Source organism: Telmatherina bonti (genome assembly GCF_933228915.1).
Source record: "Telmatherina bonti genome assembly, chromosome: 6".
NCBI lineage: Eukaryota > Metazoa > Chordata > Actinopteri > Atheriniformes > Telmatherinidae > Telmatherina > Telmatherina bonti.
In genome coordinates, this window is record NC_136624.1 from 31,058,805 (window position 1) to 31,080,900 (window position 22,096).

At 41.0% G+C, this 22,096-nt stretch overlaps 1 protein-coding gene across 1 annotated transcript in view; it reads left to right on the plus strand.

Annotated features, from left to right (window-relative positions):
- Nucleotides 1-22,096, plus strand: part of celsr2 (cadherin, EGF LAG seven-pass G-type receptor 2) — a gene marked incomplete at its 5' end in the record, with an annotated part of 63,621 nt that extends 41,525 nt beyond the window's left edge. The window contains 29 exons of the mRNA XM_079242110.1: nucleotides 6,063-6,220; nucleotides 6,583-6,746; nucleotides 7,026-7,151; nucleotides 8,918-9,087; nucleotides 9,397-9,576; nucleotides 9,671-9,784; nucleotides 9,992-10,148; nucleotides 10,262-10,403; nucleotides 10,501-10,621; nucleotides 12,395-12,578; nucleotides 13,117-13,218; nucleotides 13,349-13,443; nucleotides 13,597-13,806; nucleotides 14,081-14,264; nucleotides 14,817-15,135; nucleotides 15,333-15,500; nucleotides 15,801-15,924; nucleotides 16,010-16,210; nucleotides 16,293-16,467; nucleotides 16,909-17,021; nucleotides 17,582-17,664; nucleotides 18,264-18,390; nucleotides 18,467-18,577; nucleotides 18,801-18,931; nucleotides 19,210-19,295; nucleotides 19,386-19,603; nucleotides 19,873-19,936; nucleotides 20,542-20,764; nucleotides 21,986-22,096. Coding sequence (XP_079098236.1) covers nucleotides 6,063-6,220; nucleotides 6,583-6,746; nucleotides 7,026-7,151; nucleotides 8,918-9,087; nucleotides 9,397-9,576; nucleotides 9,671-9,784; nucleotides 9,992-10,148; nucleotides 10,262-10,403; nucleotides 10,501-10,621; nucleotides 12,395-12,578; nucleotides 13,117-13,218; nucleotides 13,349-13,443; nucleotides 13,597-13,806; nucleotides 14,081-14,264; nucleotides 14,817-15,135; nucleotides 15,333-15,500; nucleotides 15,801-15,924; nucleotides 16,010-16,210; nucleotides 16,293-16,467; nucleotides 16,909-17,021; nucleotides 17,582-17,664; nucleotides 18,264-18,390; nucleotides 18,467-18,577; nucleotides 18,801-18,931; nucleotides 19,210-19,295; nucleotides 19,386-19,603; nucleotides 19,873-19,936; nucleotides 20,542-20,764; nucleotides 21,986-22,007 — 4,272 coding nt within the window. The 3' untranslated portion in view covers nucleotides 22,008-22,096. The remainder of the gene's footprint in view (nucleotides 1-6,062; nucleotides 6,221-6,582; nucleotides 6,747-7,025; nucleotides 7,152-8,917; nucleotides 9,088-9,396; nucleotides 9,577-9,670; nucleotides 9,785-9,991; nucleotides 10,149-10,261; nucleotides 10,404-10,500; nucleotides 10,622-12,394; nucleotides 12,579-13,116; nucleotides 13,219-13,348; nucleotides 13,444-13,596; nucleotides 13,807-14,080; nucleotides 14,265-14,816; nucleotides 15,136-15,332; nucleotides 15,501-15,800; nucleotides 15,925-16,009; nucleotides 16,211-16,292; nucleotides 16,468-16,908; nucleotides 17,022-17,581; nucleotides 17,665-18,263; nucleotides 18,391-18,466; nucleotides 18,578-18,800; nucleotides 18,932-19,209; nucleotides 19,296-19,385; nucleotides 19,604-19,872; nucleotides 19,937-20,541; nucleotides 20,765-21,985) is intronic.

Consider the following 22,096-nt stretch of genomic DNA (forward strand, 5'->3'; position numbering starts at 1 on the left):
GTTCTGACTCTTTAGTGCTGCAGCTCTATAAGACTAAAAAAAATCACTGCTGACAGGCTGATGATCTGGAAGACAGCCAACGTGCCAAATAGACTCTGACAGAGGAAGAGACTCAGACAAGACAGAAGCAGGGGGGTCAGAATGGGAAGACATTGTTTTTCCAGACATGCTCTGATTGGTCTAAATATGTTTAACTGGTACATTTCTCTAAAAGAATAATCTCAACAGCTCAATCAGTGCAGGAATGTTTGGGGCTGTTGTTGTGCCCTCTTGCTACTTTCCCACCCAGGACCCACACACACACACACACACACACACACACACACACACACACACGCAGGATGTCACATTTTTGTCTATTGAGGAAGTCACTTTGCATCATAAAGATGTTGCCAGGCAACCCTCCTGCAGTGCACATTTTCTATGCAGTGTGTATGATGACATGACCATGTCAGATTTGAGCCAGCAGAAGTGATGAAGGGGAGAATCTTGTTCAGTGTTGGATTAAAATTTGTTGACTCTTTGCCTGCAGACATTAAAGTCTCATTAATTACGTTGGTACAAAAAGCCCCCGGTCTAATGGTTTGCTGATGCTTTTGTGGCTTCCTTAACCTGCCAGTTTTACTGCAAGCGTGCCACATCAGGCTGCCAGCGTGATAAAAATAGTTTCAGATATTCATGAGAACAGGTACTGCTCGGAGTTCGGATGCTCCTCTTTATGAAACCTGTTTCCAGCTGTCTTGGTGGCACATCAGTTGAGGTTTTAAAGTATTCAAGTCAGTAAGTTATTCATGGTTAAAAACATAATTTAATGATATATTTTCCATTAAATGTATCCAAACGTTTGATCATGTTATGAGATTTCCCTTCAGCTTCCTTCGGAGGATGCTGTGTGAGTTTCCCGCTAACGGCTTTGCATTTTGGTGTTTTTGTGATTTACCCTTCCTAACCTGTGTAAATAAGTATTAATTAAGATACGGCACAGTTAAAGCTCTCTGATGTGTGTTAAATGTTGTAGAGATGCAGCATGTTTTCAACTCAAGACGTCCCAGAAATGTCCGGAGTTTCCTCCATCTCTAGCTGAACTAATCCTCTCGTGTTCCACATCCTGCGAGCTGCTGAGGTAGAAACATGGCTCCTCCCTCTGGAGGTGTCCCATGGTGGCCCACTCTGACCCGTCCCTGTCCGCAGGGGGTGGGGCAGGGTGAGTCGGGGAAGGGGGGGGCGGGATTTTAGATTGAAATGTGGCTTTCAGGATGGTGGGGGACTGTGGAGAATGGCAATGACCGCTGCCTTTGTGTTTGTCTCTGCTTCCTTTGGGACCATGGGCAGTGAATGATGCGGCCCCAGGGAAGGTGCCCCTCTCGCTGCCTCTCTCTCTTCTTCAGTGAGGACAGAAAAGCCAAGCAGGAGAGGAGCGAAAGAAGGGTAAAGAAAAGCCGAGAGAAGTATTGACTCCAGCTTTGAGCAGGGACGCCGCGCTTCAGGGCCGACCCCTCTTGTTGCTATGGTTTTTCTAGTCAATCTTAGATCCCATATTTATACTGCTGGCTGCCATGCTCCTCCTGCGCCGACACTCCTGTCACCCCGCGTGACAGGGAACTCATATTCCCATAATCCCCTGTAGCAGCGAGTGAGAGCAGTGTTTAATGTGCTGAAGAGCAAATATGTGCTTTCCAATGGGCTCTGATGGGACGATGTTTTGTGCGGCGGAGAGACGTCCTGACAGACAGTCATTATTGGAGAGTCAATAGCCGTGACTGATGACAGCAGAGGTCAGTGAAAGGCGCGTCCAAGCTGGATCACTGCCTGCTTCAGAGCTTTCACAGCGAAGAGAAAAACCGTGGAAAAGAGCATGTCAGATGATTTCACCTTTGGCAGTTCACACAACATGTTTGCTTGTTTCATCATCAACAAATTTGTAACAAATTGGCCTTGAAGAGTATAAGCCGCAAAGCAAAAGCCTCTGAATCTGCTTTAGTAACGTTTCAGCACTGAGTGATGAAGAGTTTCACAGCACATTGTGGCTTCCTGTGGGAAAGGTGCTTTGTAACACGACCTGCGCTGTTCTCTTCCATCAATTAAGCTCCTATAAATATATTAACTATATTCTCCAGAAGCACATACAATGGCTGGATCCACATATTTTACCATGCACCTTTTTAAAGTAAATCAGTCTGTCTATCTGGAAAAAGCTGGCTGCGCATTGGCCAGCAGAATAGTTGGGAAGCTCCCAGTGAGTGGGCTGTTTACCTTCAGGACCAGACATCTACTCTGAGTTTCCTCACTGACAGTTCTCAGCATTTATACTGCTTCATCCGTACTTCTTTATGAAGCCAGATTTTTCCTTTAGATCCAACTCTACTCCATTTTATGTTTGGTTTAACTGGTTTATCCATCATACTACGTATTCTGTGTGAGTTGTTTACCACTGTGCTCTACTTGATACTTTTCTACTTATAAGTAGAACAGAGGTGGCCAACTTGGATCATCAAGATCCATCGTCCCACACATGTCAAGAGTTTCCCTGCTGCAACAGACCTGACTCAAATCAAATCAATAGCAGACTGGTGCAGTTTGATGTCAAGCTCTGCACCAGTCTGCTAATTCAGTCTGATGTGTGTGTCAGGTGTGTTGCAGCAGGGAAACTCTGAACGCTCCAAACACTTGCAGGATTTCGGATCCCGAGGACCGGAGGTGGCCGCCTCTGCTGTGGAAGAGCTGCTGAGATTATTGACTTTAGTAAATGTGACTTTCTCTTGTTTTCTGTTTTCTTTTCTGTTCTCTTTCTGTCCCTTTTCTATCCTTTCTGGTCCGGTCCAGCAGCATAAACTCTGTAATGCAAACAATTATCCAAAACAAATAGAAAAATAAAATAAGAATCAAGAAATACAAGGGGATCATTACATCTATAAAAGTTCCCCTTGGCAAAATAAATTTGCTCAGCAGAACACAGCATCCAGAACATCAGTCTGCTTGCTTAAATGCTGGACAAAAAAAAGATAAATAAATAAATGTGCAAATACAAAAGCAGCAAAGATTGTCCGACATTTATGAAAAGTAAAAGTCAAATAAGTGTGTGAAACCTTAAACTTATGTTATCGTATCTTATTCTTATATGTTGCGCAGTCCCTACAACTTTATTATTATTATTATTATTATTATTATTATTATTATTATTATTATTATTATTATTATTATTATTATTATTATTATTAATATTAATAATAATAATAATAATATCATAATCATTATCATTATTATTAATATTATAATTATTATTATTATTATTACCATCATCATTATCATTATTATTATTATTGTTATTATTATTATTATTATTGTTATTATTATTATTATTATTATTATTATTATTATTATTATTATTATTATTATTATTATCCCTGCATATCTGAGTCCTTTTGGCTCTGACTATACTACATTTCCCAGAAACATTTGCATGTCTGCCTAATTAGTTCTTACTGAGTCACTACCATCCATTAAATGATGCCAGTTTCCCTTTGCCTCTTCAGTGAATGTTCTTTCTTATTTCCACAGCAGTTTTGATGGTTTCAGGACATGTTTTGTTTAAAACGTGTTGGTTCTGAGGAAAACGGGATGTGACCCACATTATTTTACAGAAGTAATATAACGTTTAAACTCTCAGTGAGGTGTTATTTGTTGTTATTGTTGTCTGTAGTATTGTGTGATCTTTATCATTTTCCAAAACAGCTAAAATCATTTTTAAAAATGTGGGTAATCCGACACATCTTAAATATAACGGGTTAGAAAGGTGGCTGAGGTAACATGTTGATCAACTACATTGCATAAAGGCTCTTTTTTTATCAAATGTGCTTTGAAATTGTGTTTTTGTCAGAATTTATGTGTTGGTGGTGATTTTACGTATTCCTATATGTTTTCTCTCTCACAGACACACACACACACACACACAAAGACACACACATACACACACTCAAAAAACAAAACATATTGAAATGACTTCCTTCGTTTGCTCAGGGCATTTCTCTGGGAAACCTCACTGTGAAAGAAGAAGTTTGTTGAATTAAGTGACATTCAGTGACAAAATTGCAGACCACTGCCAGCTGACTTGCAGCTCCTGCTTTTACCTCTTATATGCAGTGCACAGGAAAAATAACTGCAGCACCAGAAGAAGTTATATCATTGCAGGCTGTCGTTATCCTAGAAGTTTGAGAATAAAAATGTATGCAGGGTGGGCAGGAAACTTCAATGATTGGTTGAGGAATAGCTTGGTGATGTTCAGGATGAGCGTCAGCCAATCAGAGACAGATTATGAAAGATCACTTCTTTGAAACCCAGCAGAAATTAAATTCACGCACCAGCTCCTGGATATAAAAAGCTCTTTTGACAGTAATGAGAAGCACAACGGCTCATTTTCCTGACATAATTTTTTAACCAGTGAAAACATATTCATAAATATTACATTGAATTTCTTCCAGCAAATCTAATTTAGCATTTAATTAGATCAATGCATTGTTTTTGCCCAATTTAAAATCATTATCTGCTAAATACCCAGCAGTTAGCTAAACGCTGGAACATGTGTGTAGAGGACGAGCACTGAAGTACTTCTCTACTGCATCTCTTTTACTTCTGTATGTCACATGTTCATGTGATGCTTCCCCCCCGTTGAAAGGCCAAGATGCCATTTTTAGTGTTTTCTACAGCTCAACGTGAAACCAAAACATGTTTCCCTGCTTCTTGTTTTGAAGTGTTTAAGGTGAGATGACATTATTCTGCCGCGAGGTTTAGGTTTCTATTATTGGCCCTGTCGCGTCCGTATCACTAACACTGGGCACATTACGATCACAAGACTGCAGGAATTTAACCAACTGGAGCCTCTCAGTTACAGACATGCATTACTGGAGGCTCATGGAGCATTAATCTAATCTGCTCAATGTGAAAATCATGTGATAGAAGTTCAATTGCAGCGGTGCCTCAAGCTAAAATTACATCCGTCGCTGATAGCGAGTGTTTAGTTTTAATAAACCTGCTTTGACAGAGCTGCTAAATACGTTGCATCAGCCAACGGTATCTCAACGGTTTATCTTAAGCTGGGTGTCGCTTAAATTAAGAGATCAGTCAGCAAAAACAATGGGAATCACAACCGCAGAGCAATCAGGAAATTTATAATTCCTCTGTCTCGTTCAGTTGGATTGAAAGGGATCTATTTTAATTTAACTTCATAGGATGCTAAATATCTTGGCCTTAAAACGCTGTAATGTCACTTATTGTTATCTCTGCGTATAAGAGGAGTTAATTCTGTCTAAGTCCCGTCTGAGCAGCTCAGTGGCCTGGCTCGGCCTGAGTCGGTCAGCTGTATGTGCGAGTGCCCAGCTCGTGACACCAGCTTGAACCCACACTCTGGGTTAATATGAGTCCTGTGTGACCCCTGAGAAGCTGGCCTGCGTGTAGAAAGGTCACAACCTTTTATTGACAGGATCATCATTCTCTCCCCCACAGCTCCCTCCTCCTTTAGTGACTCCCCACTATTGATTTCTCAGACAATGAAGAAGATGCTTTGTCGACAGGGGTGGAGTCCTACAGAGAGCACACCCTCTGCTGTGTGTGTGTATGTGTGTGATTTGAACTGAGTTTAATGCGAAGGATCATTTATTTAGCTGCTGTTTTGCACTCTGAAAGTTTGAATGTTCAATCTGAACACAATTTGGGACAAGCTGAGATCTACAGAAAGTTTTATTAATCTGTTTTTAAACAGCAGAATAACGAGAATCTTTAAGTCGCTCATTTCTGGGTCTTATTTATAGGAGGCCAAAAATACCTCCGACTCCTAAAAACAGCAGCATGGCATTGCTGTTTTTGTCTTCTCTCTGTTTTTTATGATCTTTATGCTTATACATCTTTTTTTTTTTTTTTTTATTGATCATCTCAATTTTGTACTGTGCTGAACTTCACAAGACGCTGGAAACATTCGAGTTCTCCTCGATTTATCACTCTTCTGGCTGAAACGCAAGAAACATGCTCTATTATTTATCTAGATATTCATGACTCTGTCTCTTCGCCAGCCGATCTTAAACCAGGCCGGTCTGCCACAAGGCCCCTCGGATCAGAAAGTCGTCGTAGTGACGGTGGATAACTGCGACACCTCTGTGGCGCTGAGGTTTGGTCACATGATTGGAAAATACACCTGCTCTGCTCAGGGAAGCCAGTCAGGATCCAAAAAGTAAGTCCATATCAACAGAATTAAGATTCATGTCTAATTATAGCAACAAAAGTTTCCAAAATTCCTTTGTTTTATTTCAATCTTCACTTTAATGTTGACTACTGAAATTATCTTAGAGTTTTTTTTTTTGCAGCTACCTCATTAATAAAAGAAATAAACTTGTTTTAAAAAGTTTTTCATCTCCAGGAAAGTTTTATTCCTTAATGCCATGTTTATCCATTTGTCTCATGGGAGAAATATAACACTGAAAAGACCGTGATGCATTTTTCATGCATGTTTCTTCTCTGTCTGTGTTGATAATGTACTTTGATTGGGGCAGAGCATGACTCTGGGCTAGTAAACGGATTCCTCTGTGTTGTCAGATCTCTGGACTTGACCGGCCCCTTGCTTCTCGGAGGAGTCCCCAAACTCCCCGAAGATTTTCCTGTTCGCAACCATCAGTTTGTAGGATGTATGAAGAACCTGCGCATAGACAACCAGCACATAGACATGGCCAGCTTCATCGCGAACAACGGCACCCTGCCTGGTACGCTGCGTTTTGCAGATCGGTTATTTCTGTATTGTGCTTCGCTTCATCTCTTTGCGGCGAAGCAGTGTTTACCGTTAGAGCAGCCAAGTGAGAAAAAGGCAGCAGAGGAAACAACACTGACTTTAAATGAGCACAGCTGGAAGGAAGAGTCAGTGGGAAATGATTGCTCTACCTGCTATGAATAGTTGATTACCTTCTAACTCTTTGCTTTTGTGCTGAAATAATGAGGCTGGATAGATCAAACAGGTGAGTCTTTTTACTTTCCTACCCTCCCAGGATGCTCAGCCAAGAGACATTTCTGCAACAATAATCCATGTCTGAACGGAGGCACCTGTGTGAACCTGTGGGGATCCTTCAGCTGCGACTGCCCGCTTGGATTTGGAGGACAGAACTGTGAAAGAGGTGAGCTAAAATGTGCAGCATAATGTTGTGTACATAGACATGACCCTCTTTAACTGGAGACTCAACATGTCATTGAGTAAGGAGCTGGAAACTATCAGACTGGGGGATGTGTGCAGTTCTGTGACTAGTATATGTCAAATCTGTGCTGAAGTTGTGTCTCGCTTGTTTATAGGATGTTGAGTTAGTCTAGGACTAAATGCTTTCAAACTTTTGAAGACGCAGCTCTTGTATGTGTTCTGTTCTCCTCCTACGTCTGCTTTTGTTCCACCTGAACCGCTGCAGCTGCTGTTACACCTGATTTATGATGTTAAGAAACTTGAGATGTGACAAAGGAAGAGAAATGAGACATGGAAGAGACTGTAGCAAAAAAGGAGCAGCTCTCTTTTCAGTGTGAAGTATACAGAAAATGATTTATCGACGGCTATTTTTACTGTAGATCAAGTCAAGTAACAACTTCCTGAGTCTTGTGTTCAAATGATGTCAGGTCGGTTACAGAAAATACACGAGTGTGACGGGGCAAGAAGAAGTCCAAATACTGGGGTAAAAAACACAGAAAAATTTCTAAGAATCTAAATATGAAGCAAAAGAAGAGCGTTGAAATGAAACCACTGAGGAAACTGTTTTAACAATGTTTAGTCTACTCAACTTTTAAATTAGAAACACTTTTTTTTCTTTTTTTTTGTTTTTACTCGTATGATTTTTTTGTGTTTTACATCTCGCACCCACAATTAACCACAGTATTAAAACATTCAGTTAAAAAAGTTGGACGTAAAAATAAACAGAAGGAAAGAGTCTTTTAGGAGGACACAATATGCATAAACTGTGTTTGTGTAATTACTTTTATGTCCAGTAGGGGGAGACAAAACAGACATGCTGTGGGTGTGAAGTATAAAAGAGTGTTAGATTTTCTTCTTTTACTTTCCTTTTTTTTTTACTGCCATTTAAAAAACAAAGTCATCAATAATAAAAATCGCTTGTTACTGTCACTATACTGTAATACCTCTCAACCTGTGTCTGACTTATCATAAAATATACAGGAGTTGTGTGTTAACCTTCTCACAAAGAACAATTTATAGATGTTTACGAAGGGTTAAGAGTGTAACAACTGATTTTTCAATTGAGTCTTTTTGTGGAAATTAGAAAGAGAAACTACAGTTAATTGCTGTTCCTCATTTGCATCTGTCTGCAGCCCAGATCTGCGGGGCATCGAGTTGATTTGTCATCACTAGTCATTGATTTTGATCTCCACACAGAGACAGCTTAATGAGGAGGAAACTGCTGCACATCATGCTGGAGGAGTGTCCTTTGTGTTGCTTTCTTAACATGAGAGATAGACAGAAAGCTTTTCTTTCAGAATGCAAAGTGCAGACAAATAGAAATGTTTTTCCTGATTTTAGATATTCTGAAGACATTTTGTTAAGAGATGGACGCCACAAAAATGCAGGGAAAGCGGTGGAAAATAACCCCATTCATAGTGTTTCTTTATCGCAATCACCCTCAAAGTACCAGTGCTTCAATCATTTTCTTCATATGGAGGTGTCTTTCTGTGCCTTCAGAAAGTGAGAGTTTTAGCTTTGACAACTTGGATGAGATGTGAGAACATGGTGGACTTGCTGGTTGCCAGAACTGACTCATCATCTCATGTCAGCTCCTGAGAAACTCTCTGTCCTCATTTTTCTTCATTGCTTCTTCCTACTTTTACTTTTTCATTCAAAGTATTTTATGTGTTTTTTAATAATCCTTTTAATTCTGTCCATTTTCCGTAGTCATGGCCAACCCGCTGCGTTTCCAGGGTAACAGCCTGTTGCAGTGGAACAACCTGGAGGCAGTGGCAGCCTCAGTCCTCTGGCACATAGAGCTCATGTTCCGCACCCGTCAATCCACAGCGACGCTGCTTCACATCTCCTCCGGCCTGAAGCATAATCTCACGCTACAGGTAAGACTGTCGTTGGGTTAAATGCACACAGAATTAAAAAAAAAGTTTTAAATTTTCTCTCTGTAAAAGAGAAAATTGCATCATCTGTGTTCTGCAACGCTGAGCTTATCTAAAGTGAAACTTGTTTGATGTTGCATTGCTCTTAAACAGCCAGTTCTCTGCACAACTTGCAGAGTTCAAGGTTTGAACTTTTAAACTGGAACCAAAAGAACCGTCTGTTTCTGTAAACTGTATGAATCTGAACTTTATTTTTTTTTATCCACCTCTGTCCATCTCCCTCCTGCTGTCTCCTCCATCTCCTCCATCCAGCTGCGAGGGGGAAGCGTGTTGATGGGGCTTCACAGGGGGGAGGACTCCACTCTCTCCCGTGTAGAGGAAGTGCTAGTGAACGATGGAGACTGGCATCACCTGCAACTGGATATCAGCAGTCTGGGAGGAGCGGCGAGCCACTACAAGGCGGTGTTGTCTTTAGACCACGGCCTTTACCTGGTGAGATTTTGAATTCTTGTGACTGCAAATGACCTCAAATGGATTTTTTTTTTTAGGTGTTCCACTTTAAATTCACTCTCATGTTTCTCTTTAGGCCACTATGGAGGTGGATGGAAAGCTGCGGGACTCCAAGCTGAAGATGGTTTGCATTGGTGGTTTAGCAAGGCCTGATGGGAAAGTTCAGCACGGCTTCCGCGGCTGCATTCAGGTTTGTTCCATTTATAAACCTCTTGCATGCCAGAGATATGTAAACAAATATCTGGTCGTTATAAAGATTTTTATGTTTATGTTTGTCAAGAAAAACAGGGTAAACGCAGTAAAATATAACCTTTTACGCGTTTGTCTGCTTTTTCCAAGCATCTTTTGTGCACTTAGTTCACATCAGGATGCTTTATGTGCAATCGTATCCCTGCAGGGTCTGCGTGTCGGTGGGGCTCTGAGTCTGTCTCAGGCGAGGAAAGTGAATTTGGAGCAGGGTTGTAGCATGCCAGATCCCTGCAGCTCCAGCCCTTGTCCTGCCAACAGTTACTGCAGCGACGACTGGGACAGCTACTCCTGCACCTGCCTCAGCGGTTAGTCTGCAAAAATATTCACATACTAATAAAATGTTCCAATCCCAGCACTTGCAGAATCATCGTGTCAGGCTAATTTGAGAGCTTTTTTTCATTGCTTTGTTACCCTTCAGGTTACTATGGCGCCAACTGCACTGATGTGTGCTCACTGAACCCGTGTGAGCACGAGTCGACATGCACCAGGAAGCCGAGCTCCTCTCGCGGATATACCTGCGACTGCCGCAGAAACTACTTCGGAAAATACTGCGAGAAAAAGTACAGTTATCCACATTCTTGTCAAACAGTACATGTGCCGTAATGCGTGTTTCCTCTCCGTGCAGACAAACTAAACTGATTCTGGGTCTTTCTACAGGACTGACTTGCCATGTCCAAGAGGTTGGTGGGGTCACAAAACCTGTGGCCCCTGTAACTGCCCAACAGACAAAGGCTTTGACTCTGACTGCAACAAGACAAGTGGAGAGTGCCGCTGCAAGGTGAGACTGGTTCTAGAAAGCCAGGACACATGAAATCCAATTTTTGGAAATTAAATAAAGTTTCTGCACACTTTAAATTATTCTTTCCCAAATATATATATATGTGTATATATATATATATATATATATATATATATATATATATATATATATATATGATGAAATAGAATGTAAATACCAAAAATATAAATATGAAATCTGATTTTTCAGATGTTAAAAATGTAGTTTCTTCTGCTTCACAGCACAGCACACACAGCTGGTGTTAAAGAGAGCATCTTGACATTTTAACATTGTCGCACCAGCATTTCTACATTGCTTCTGGCACTTATATGGTTGCCACAGCAACCCAAAAAGACAGCTTTGCAAAAATGTGGTTTGATAATAACAGTGTAGACTCTAACCTGACAGATTTGGTCCACTTGCCTCATTCATTAAGCCCTCGCTCAGGAACCTTTGGGTAATTCTTGACCCGCGCTGTCTTTAGATGCTCATGTTAAATCGTTTGTTCCTTCCATGTTTTTATCGTCTGAACATCGTTGCTAAGCTGAGTACAGTTGTTTCAACAAGTGAGATGGATATTATTGTCCAATACCTTCATCTCACCTAGACTTGATTATTGTCGTTCCACTTTGACATGCTCATGCAAAAAACCTGCTGATCGTCTCCAGGTTGTCCAGAACGATGCTGCAAGGCTGATTAACCAAATCCTCCAAAGTCACTCTTCACTTCTGAACTTTATCTTTATTATTTTTTTATTATGATTTATTATTATTGTTATCATTTTGTTATTATTTTTGCTTTATCTTTATTATTTCACTTCACTTCAATGCCAATCCAACTGCTCTGGCACTAAAAATTCAAGTTTTAGAGCCCTACATAACCAAGCACCTGACTATGTCAGAGACCTTCTTCAGTCCTGCGTTCCCAGCAGGTCCCTGGGATCACATGATCAGGGTCTACTGGTTGTGAAGCAAACACGACTGAAAACTAATGGAGACAGAGCCTTTGCAGCAGTTGCTCCTTTCCCCTGGAGCTCCCTTCCTCTCAGCCTGAGATCTGTGGCATCTTTTCAAACTTGCTTTTACTTAGTTTTATTTGCCTTCATGGTCTCTGTTGTTTTGTTTTGTGTTTCATTGTGAAGCACTTTGTGATTTTTATCTTAGGAGTGGCTCTATAAATAAACATTTACTTACTTAGTTAATCTTAACTTCAGCCCTGAGAAAATATCTAATTTGACTTATTCCTGAACATAATTTAACAGAATATATGAACCAAAACCCCAAGATAGAATCAAAGAAATTTAGTGTCATAAGGAAAACATATTTCATCTAACAGATTAGATATTATGATTAACCATCTTCCAAATAAACTTATGAGTCATTTGCTAAATTCCCATTGATTTTGCTCAATTTTACATTACCTGCAACAGTTCATATTAACAGAAAAATAAGTTAAATTAATTATTTTCATAGATTTTATTTGGCTTTCATATTTCTGATTTTAATCACTTTAAGTCAGAATACCATGAATATGCTTTGTGTTGCATTGATATGCAGAAGAACAATATAACATACATAGAAATTGTTCTGGTGCTTCATCCTACACGTAATCTGGCACCCAAGCGCAGCTCTTGCTTAAAGAAAAAAATCTAGGCTTTTTTTTTTATTAACACACAGTTGGAGCATGAGATGTTTGTCAGGTGGAGAATTTGGCAGATGTGTAAAAATGAGGAAGGCTGACCCTGTAAACCTGTCTGTCACGTCTTGTTTCCAGGACAACCACTATCGTCTTGATGGCAGCGACACGTGTCTGCTGTGTGACTGCTACCCAGTCGGCTCTTTTTCCAGAGCTTGTGACAGAGAAACGGGCCAGTGTCAGTGTAAACCCGGCGTCATCGGAAGGCAGTGCGATCGCTGTGACAACCCGTTTGCTGAGGTGTCGCTTAACGGCTGCGAAGGTCAGAATGCATAACTTACAGTCACTAAAATGGCCTCATATTATATTCCTGGTTTTTTTAATATATACACACACACACACACATATATATATATATATATATATATATATATATATATATATATATATATATATATATATATATATATATATATATATATATATATATATATGTATATATATATATATATATATATATATATATATATATATATATATATATATATATATATGTATATGTATATATACATATACATATATATATATATATGTATATGTATATATACATATACATATATATATATATATATGTATATATATACATATACATATATATTTGTGTGTATATATATATATATATATATATATATATATATATATATATATATATATATATATATATATATATATATGTATATATATATATATATATATATATATATATATATATATACATACATATACTTTTTTTTAAATATAAAGAATATTAGAGAATCTTCAATTTTCTTCTCCTCATCATTGCTGGCCTTCTCTTTCAGTAATCTATGACAGCTGCCCTCAGGCCATTGAGGCTGGAATATGGTGGCCCAGGACTAAGTTTGGTCTCCCTGCTGCTGTTTCCTGTCCCAAAGGGACTCTTGGTATGATGGTTTTTTGGCAGCATATCAAATTACCATAAAATAACCTCAGTATATGAAACTTGCCTCAAGCCGGCTCTTGGCTGCATGCTGCTTCTCACCTCTAATGTACACACTGTCTTCTCCTTTCTAGGCACGGCCATCCGACACTGTGACGAGCACAAGGGCTGGCTGCCTCCCAATCTCTTCAACTGTACCTCTTCTACTTTCATCAAGCTGAAAGCCCTGGTGTGTAACTTCTCTCTGTCAGTTTGAGAATAAACTTATATTAATTCCTTACGGTGTGGAGAAATAAAATGATTTCTGCTGCTTACAAATATTCCCAAAGAAACAAACGTCAATAAGTTCTTAAATTGTTGTGTTTGAATTTTCCTTCTCCAGTCTGAAAGCTTTCACCGCAACGTATCGCTCCTGCACTCTGGAAATGTGCAGCAGACAGCCGCCTTGTTGGCCAATGCCACCTTGCACACTGAGCAGTTCTACGGCAGTGACGTGAAAGTGGCGTACCGGCTCACACAGAGTCTGCTGCTGCACGAGGGCAGCCAGCAGGGCTTCAACCTCACAGCTACACAGGACGTCCACTTCACTGAGGTGAATAACCACATGACAGCTCACACACACACACACACACACACACACACACACACACACACACACACACACACACACACAGACACACATTCTGTAAACTAGAGCATGAAACAAAGCAGGAACAGGGCATCATTGTGCTGCTTGCAGTAAACAGAATTTCTGCCTGGTTGGACGTCACAGCCTTTCATGTAGTATCTGCAGGGAATACATCACACTTAGTTTCTCTTGCTTCTGTGACATCCTGTCACCGTGAACTCTCACTGCTCCCTGACAGAATCTGGTCCGCGTGGGCAGCGCCATCCTGTCTGCAGACACACAGCCACACTGGGAGCTCATCCAACGCTCGGAGGGTGGCACGGCGGCGCTCCTGCGCCACTTCGAAGAATACGCGAACGCGCTGGCACAGAACATGAGGAAGACGTACCTGAGTCCCTTCACCATTGTCACCCCAAACATAGGTGAGAGTTTGATCACAATCAAGTTTTCTAAATCAGACATGGATTATATCGCACAGGTCAGCAGCTGCCAATAATTTAATTCAATTCAATTCAGCTTTATTTGTATAGTGCCACTTAACATCAATGTCGTCACAGGGCACTTTACATACGCATCATTTCAAGCCAATTCATTCAAAGTCTATAGTAGAAACCAACTGATTGCATCGAATCGTGACTTCAATCCAATCTCCCATCCTGAGCATGCACGAGGCGACAGTGGGAAGGAAAGAACTCCCTTTTAACAGGGAGTTACTGTAATATTAATCACAGAACTAATTAATACTAGAAAATCCTAACAAAATCTTGCACTTATAGTACTTGTATGTCAGTTTTAACTATAAAAAACTCTTCCTGAAGCAGAAATTTTATTTTTTCTTAATGATCTTATTTTATAAAAATGTAATAATAAAAAAGTTTCAACAATAATTTTTTAAAAAATCTGGAGTATTTTTAGTCTCAGCTGCAAAGGAGCTTCCCGGCTGACTCTCTGACCTGTGTGTTTGTTTTCTGCAGTCATCTCTGTGGACCGTCTGAAAAAGATGAATTTTGCTGGAGCCAAACTCCCACGGTACCAGTCCCTGAGGGGCCCGCGTCCTGCAGACCAGGAGACAGCCGTCACCCTCCCTGATTCAGTCTTCCAACCACCGGTGGACAACAAGGGCCACAGACACATGGATGTCTTCCCTGAGACCTCGCTGAAAAACCGCTCGGCCACCAGGAAGAAACGGCACCCGGATGAAGAGCAGCAGGACGCCATCGCCAGCGTGATCATCTTCCACAGCCTCGCCTTGCTGTTACCAGAGAGCTACGATCCAGACAAGAGAAGTCTGCGGTGAGAAGACTCATTCAAATTAAGCATTTTCATGTGACACACAATGTGAAATCAGTCAACGCTCATGGTGAATCCAGATTTTGTACACTGAGGTGCGCTTCGGTTTGGTCGAAAGTTAAAAGCTTCTTTCTCCTTCAGTAATGAAAAAAAACATTAACTGTCATTTCTGATGCCTCTTTTGTTTTGTTTTCACGCAGAGTACCGAAGCGTCCGGTCATCAACACGCCGGTGGTCAGCATCACGGTGCACGACAATGACGAGCTGCTGCAGCACACACTGGACAAACCGATCAATGTGCAGTTCCGCTTGATCACCACCGAGGAGCGCTCCAAACCCATCTGTGTCTTCTGGAATCACACCATACTGTGAGTCCAAGGCCACACACACAAACACACACACTAGGAGTTATATGAAGTTGAGCTGACCTCACATTTAGGAACTGCAGGGAAGAAAATATGATTGCAAAAGGGGTCATGAATAAATAAGCATTGCTTCATTCTGCTCCTTTTCAGACAAAAAAAAAAGAAAAAAATTGTTACAGTTGTCTAACCTGTTGATTAAATTGTGTTGTTATTATTATTATTATTATTATTATTAGTTTTTTGTCCGAAATAAAGAAATATCAATCAATCAAACATTGTTTGGTAATCACTGTCTTACCTCAGAGCTGGAAGTGGTGGCTGGTCGGCGAAAGGCTGCGAGGTGGTTTTCAGAAACAGCACCCACATCAGCTGTCAGTGTTATCACATGACCAGCTTTGCTGTGCTGATGGATATCTCCCGGAGGGAGGTGAGCCGCTGCAGGACTTCACTACAAGTGCAGATGTAACCACTCTGTCATGTGACTGATCAGCTGAATATGATGTTTGTATCAGAATGGAGAGATCCTGCCCATCAAAATCCTGACATGGAGCACAGCTGGTGTGACGCTGGGCTTCCTCTTCCTCACCACAATCTTCCTTCTGTGCCTGAGAGCAATGCAGTGCAACAAAACAAGTATAATCAACAACGGAGCCATGGCACTCTTCTTCTCCGAGCTCATCTTCATCTTGGGCATCAACCAGGCCGACAACCCGGTAACCCCTCAGTGTGCTTTGCTGTTGTTTCTCCAGAGGACTTAATGGCGCTAAACGTTGTGACCTTTCCTCTCTCCGACAGTTTCTCTGCACAGTCATCGCCATCTTGCTGCACTTCTTCTACCTTTGCTCTTTCTCCTGGCTTTTCCTGGAGGGACTGCATGTGTACCGCATGATCTGCGAAGTCCGAGACATTAACTACGGACCCATGAGATTCTACTACCTGATTGGCTGGGGAGTTCCTGCCTTCATCACAGGTTGGACCCCTATTATATCACTAAAAACTAAAATGTGTGTCTGCCATCATACCTGTACTCAAACAAGCTCTCATCCTTTTGGTTTGTTTTTAAAAAGTCAGTTAAATGCAGTTTTTATTACAGCAATGATAATTTTTCTCATGTAAAATTTTTATTGTCACTGCAACAAAAACATCTCCAGTTGTCACAATTTAGCAAATAATACTGTAAACAGACTTTCCTGCTCTGACATAAAGAAACATATGAAAGTGTGGGAAATGTGGAAAAGAAAACGTTTAAATAATAGTTCAACATCTGAAGCAGCTGTTTTCTACATGATGCTGGTGCTTCATCTGGATGAAGGGTGGGTGGAGCAGACGTTAACAGTAAATCAAGATTAAAGCTGACAAAATGGAGAGCAAGTCTGGTTACACTGTCTGGTTTTTGTGTCTTTGTGCTCAGGTTTAGCAGTGGGACTGGACCCAGAAGGCTACGGGAACCCCGACTTCTGCTGGCTGTCGATGTACGACACCCTGATCTGGAGCTTTGCCGGACCAATCGCCATGGTGGTATCGGTGAGTAACAGCCATGTACAACTGCTCAGTTATTTTGGTTTTTAAAGATGGAGTATGTAAGATTTTCAATATTTTCAAAATAAATTAACTAATAAAATAACTACAATCATAATTAGATAGTTTTTTAACATGTAGGTTCCAGTCTCTCCATATTTGATGCGTTATCAAATTACAAGTTTAATTAATGACAATTGACAAAAATCACTTTTTTTTTTTTACTGGTAGGCAAACATTTAAGAAGGGTCTTTGTCATTAATTGAACTTGTAATTTAATAACGCATCAAATATGGACAGACTGGAACCTACATGTTAAAAGAAACTATCTAATTATGATTGTAGTTATTTTTTTTAGTTAGTTTATTTTGAAAATATTGAAAATCTTACATACTCCACCTTTAAGCTTTCATATATGTTTCTGTGACAGTTAAAAAAAATACTTGATACAAAACATGATCTTAGGATTGCTGTTTCACTGTTTTAATACATTATTTAGTGTTTTATTCTGTCACAAACTCCCACCATGTTGTAAGTAGTGATGTAGTCTGACGTTGCATCCACAGATGAACATCTTCCTGTACATCCTGTCATCCAGAGCCTCCTGCTCTCTGAGACATCACAGCATTGAGAAGAAGGAGCCTCGTGTGTGAGTGTCACACCCCCCCTGCAGTCAACAATGTTTACACGCTGCCTGCCTGATTAGCATTGTTGGCACGAACATTAATTCACTGTCATGTAAAAGGTTTTCTCTTCTAAACATGTGTTCAGAGTAGACAATTCAATCCATAAAGAAATGGCGGATAGATGGGATTTCTGTCTGTAAATAATAACTGAAGGAATTGCCTTTTATGCTCTAAAAATAGCTCAATGTTGTGTCCCTGCTTGACAACAACAAAAAGAGGTGAATTTACGAGGACAGCTACATTTGTGTGTTGCATCCTCTCCTGAAACATCACAGCATTGATGTCCTTTATAAGAAACGTGATTAATATTAAATAAATACATATAATTATTTAGAAAAAATACATTCTATCTTCATCTTCACTGAGAAAATTTATTATAACAAAAGAATAACAGGTTTGGTCTAAATGTTATTTTCAGTAAATGTTTGTAATGATTTTAGCTTTGCATGCTGCATGCGCTCTTCTGGGATGAAATAGATTAAATCTAGTACAATCCATATTTATATCTCTGGATGTTTATAAAGCTTTTGTTTCTTACCTTTACATGATTCCCTTCCTTCAGCTCAGGCCTGAAAACTGCTGGCGGCGTCCTCTTCTTGGTTTCAGCCACATGTTTTCTGGCTCTCCTCTCAGTCAACAGCGACATGATCATCTTCCACTATCTGTTCGCAGGCTTCAACTGCGTACAGGTGAGCCATCTACTTCACACCGGTACACCTTGCAAGGCTGATTGATCTATTGACCTTCCTCATTTTTGTCTCTCAGGGTCCTTTTGTGTTTTTCTTCCGCATCGTCTTCAACAAGGAGGCAAGGGATGCGATGAAGTACTGCTGCAGCCGCAAACGCCCAGATCACATGATCAAATCCAAGGCTTCTGTGAGGACATACTTTCAGTTCATGTAGAGCTCCACTGTGTTTTGATTGCCACTAAAACCTCTGATTGATGTTATTCCTTATGCACATTCGTTAAATGTTTTACATTTCATTTAATTCTTTATGTAAGGGTCACAGTCAGGATGGATGTCAGAGAGACAGAGACGCTAACCTGCTGCTGTTTGCAGCAGCCTAACACTGCTCATACTCTCCTTTGTGCCTCCAGAGCTATAAATCCAACACAAACTACATGGACGGCAAGTTGTACCACCTCCCTTTTGGCGACTCCAGTGTGTCTCTGAATGGCACCATGCAGAGCGGCAAGAGCCAGCAGAGCTATGTGCCATTTGTCCTCCGGTAAGGAAGTCATTTATAGCAGGGATCCCCAACCCTGGTCCTCAAGGACCGGTGTCCTGCAGGTTTTCCAAGTGTTCCTACTGGAACACACCTGACTGATGAATCCACATAGATTTGAATCGTGTGTGTTTCAGCTGGGACACCTGGAAAACCTGCAGGACACCGGTCCTCAAGGACCAGGATTGATAATCCCTGGTTTATAGAATAAGATGAATGTGATGTGAGTTCAGACTGAGCAACAGGAGAAACATATAAAATAATTCATCCCTCCCATTCAGGGACGATGGGTTAAGTAACAGCCAGGCGCACATCGCTCTAAATGACCACACGTCGCTCTTCCATGAAAAGAAGAAGCACTTGGATGGTAGGGCTGTTTTGTATTAGATATGCTTCACATCACATGACTAAATGATGTCGCTGGACTCACCTTTTCCTCCTTCTATCCGATCCATAGAACATGACAGTGACTCCGACAGTGACCTGTCTCTGGAGGACGACCAGAGCGGCTCCTACGCTTCCACACACTCCTCTGACAGCGAAGACGAGGAGGGTCCTCTCCCCCCAGACGAATGCTGGGAAAACCTTGCGTCCAATGGTGCCAAGAGACCCCAGCCTCACGGTAAAGACGATCATCCCTTGTTTCACTGCACTACAGTCATGTATGTGAAGTACGTGGGCTCAGCCGCAGCGTGAATGCTGGTCATCAAGGGACTTTGAGACTCCGCTTTGCCTTTTCTGCAATAAATGGGTTTTATTTCACGCTTCTCTCAAATTTAAACTATATGCAAAGCTACAGTTTTCATGACCGCTTGGAATCACAGAACTCCCACAGAGCTTTTCTTCTCTGTATGTGCCAGCATATGTCGATATTTTAGTCATATAGCATTGAAACAGAATTATTTTTCAGTTTTTTCTGATGTGGTGTAACACCATCATTATAGCTGATAGAAAGGCAGACTCACTGGATCAACCTCTGGCTTCAGAGGGAGGTGCAGATGGAAGCAGGTAGGTTTTACGAGAAGTCAATTGAAGGAAAGATGATAGAGATGATCGCTCAAATGGCTGAAGAAAAACGTGTATACTGGACTTGAGCGGATAGAGCTGATCAAGAACAAGTTGAATCTGGGAGAAATTGCAAACATCAGCGAAAAAGGACAACTGAGAGGAAGAAGATCCCACTTAGACGCCTTGATTCAGTTTCTGTTCTGAAAAAGAAGAATATTTACAGCAAAGACAAGCATATTTATTCCACTTTGTATTTTACAGACACCAGTTTGAGTAAGATGTACTGGCCTGAAGACTACGCAGCAGTAGTGGGTGATGGCGAGCTTGCAGGCGGAGACAGAATGAAGATGGATGTTTCAGAGCCAATCCTCGGCCGTAGTTTACGGACGTTATCAGACGACAGGTCGCAGGACTCCATGCTGCTCTCTAACCTGCCGATTCTCAGCATCCACCCTCATAAAGGTAAAGCTCAGCTCAAAGTCAGCAACTGAACAGTAAGCAGGGTTTAATTATTAGTGAATGCTAAGAACAAATATGTTCAACCAAAGTAAATGAGGCCTTGCATTGGGGTTTGCACAGAGAAATCTTGATTTTGTCCTTTCCAGGCATTCTTAAGAAGAAGCAGCTTTCTCCTATCGTGGAGAGGAACGGTCCACATCGCCTCCACAGTGAACTGTGTGAAAGCACTCCGGGGTCAGCATCTCCACAGGGATCCTCTTCCAGCGATAATCGGGCTGGCCCAGCTAAACCCAGCCTGCCTGAGCAGCTGAACGGCGTCGCCCTGAGCATCAAGGCGGGTACAGTGGATGGTGACTCATCAGGATCAGAGTGAGTATCAGCACAAGCTTTGACCCAAACCACAAGATTCAGACAAGAACATCACCAAAAAACCCAGCTAAAACTTAAATGTTGGTTGCTGCCTCAGTGTCTCCACTGTTGTAATGCTGTTGTCTCATTCAGTGTGTCGTCCAGCTGTCTCTCAAATAACAGTTTGTGTGTCCTCTGTGATTGTTGTTAGCATTGCTCGTAGTCTGTCTCATTTTCACATGATAATCTTAATGTGAAGCCACATGAGGACACCCCCATCCATGAACAGTCTAAATATGTTAGACTTATTACTGTATCATCTGCCGAGCGCCTTCAATCCTTATAGGAACAGTTCACAATTTGTCTGCTTTGTCTTTAATGTTGATGTAGAATACAGTTATTCTAGTTTTACAGTCAGGCAGCCTCGGCTGCCTTGGCTTTGTAGCACTTCGAGAGCCAACTTGAAACAAATCAGTTATCCACATGCAGCTTGAAAATACAGTCGCCAAAAAGAGCTTTATTAAGCAAAGTCCAGATATTATACAGCAGGGGTGCCCAGCTCTGGTCCTCGAGGGCCACAATCCTGCAGGTTTTCTATGTATCTCTATTTTACATATTTAAATCTAGCCATGAGGAGTTTTCTTCTTCAGAGTTCCCTGGTTCCTCGTAATTTTCCTGCTCTTGATATTTTGGTGGAAAGCTGTTGAATCACACACAGAAACTATAAATAATTGCTCAATATAAAAAAATTTCAGCTGCAGTTTTTATTGTTGAAAATGAGCCCGTTTGTTGTCATGGACACATACTCATATATTTATGTCTCCTAATTACATGTGTCAGAATGTAAAGTCCCTGCGATGTGGTAGGTTATACTAACAGTAAACATATAAATCATAGTTACTAATGAACCTTTTTTGCCCCTTTTCTCTTCCCAAAAAAAATCATAGATTTTTATTTTTTAATTTTATCCCATGAAGCTCTGATCCTCATTTGGGGAAAAAAAAAATCAGGATCACTGACTTCAAATTAGTGCATCATTTAGCACCAATCACCAGCCTCCGTCTGTGTCTGCGTGTGTGTTTGTCTGCATGTGTGTGTAAGCGTTTCATCATGTCGCTTATTTATTTTGATTTATTTTTGTATTTTTCCTTCTGTCGTGCTGCATTCATCTCCAACGTGCTCCATCCATCTTGACTTCACTCGCCTCCACCATCTCCTCGCACCATCCCGTTTTCCCAGCAGCCACTGCAACACCTCCATGTGACCTCGCTGATGGAGGGGTGTGTCTTTGCAGGTCATAGAGCCTCCTTCCTCAACAGTGACTGCAAACCAGGAGCGGCAGACTTCCCCGTG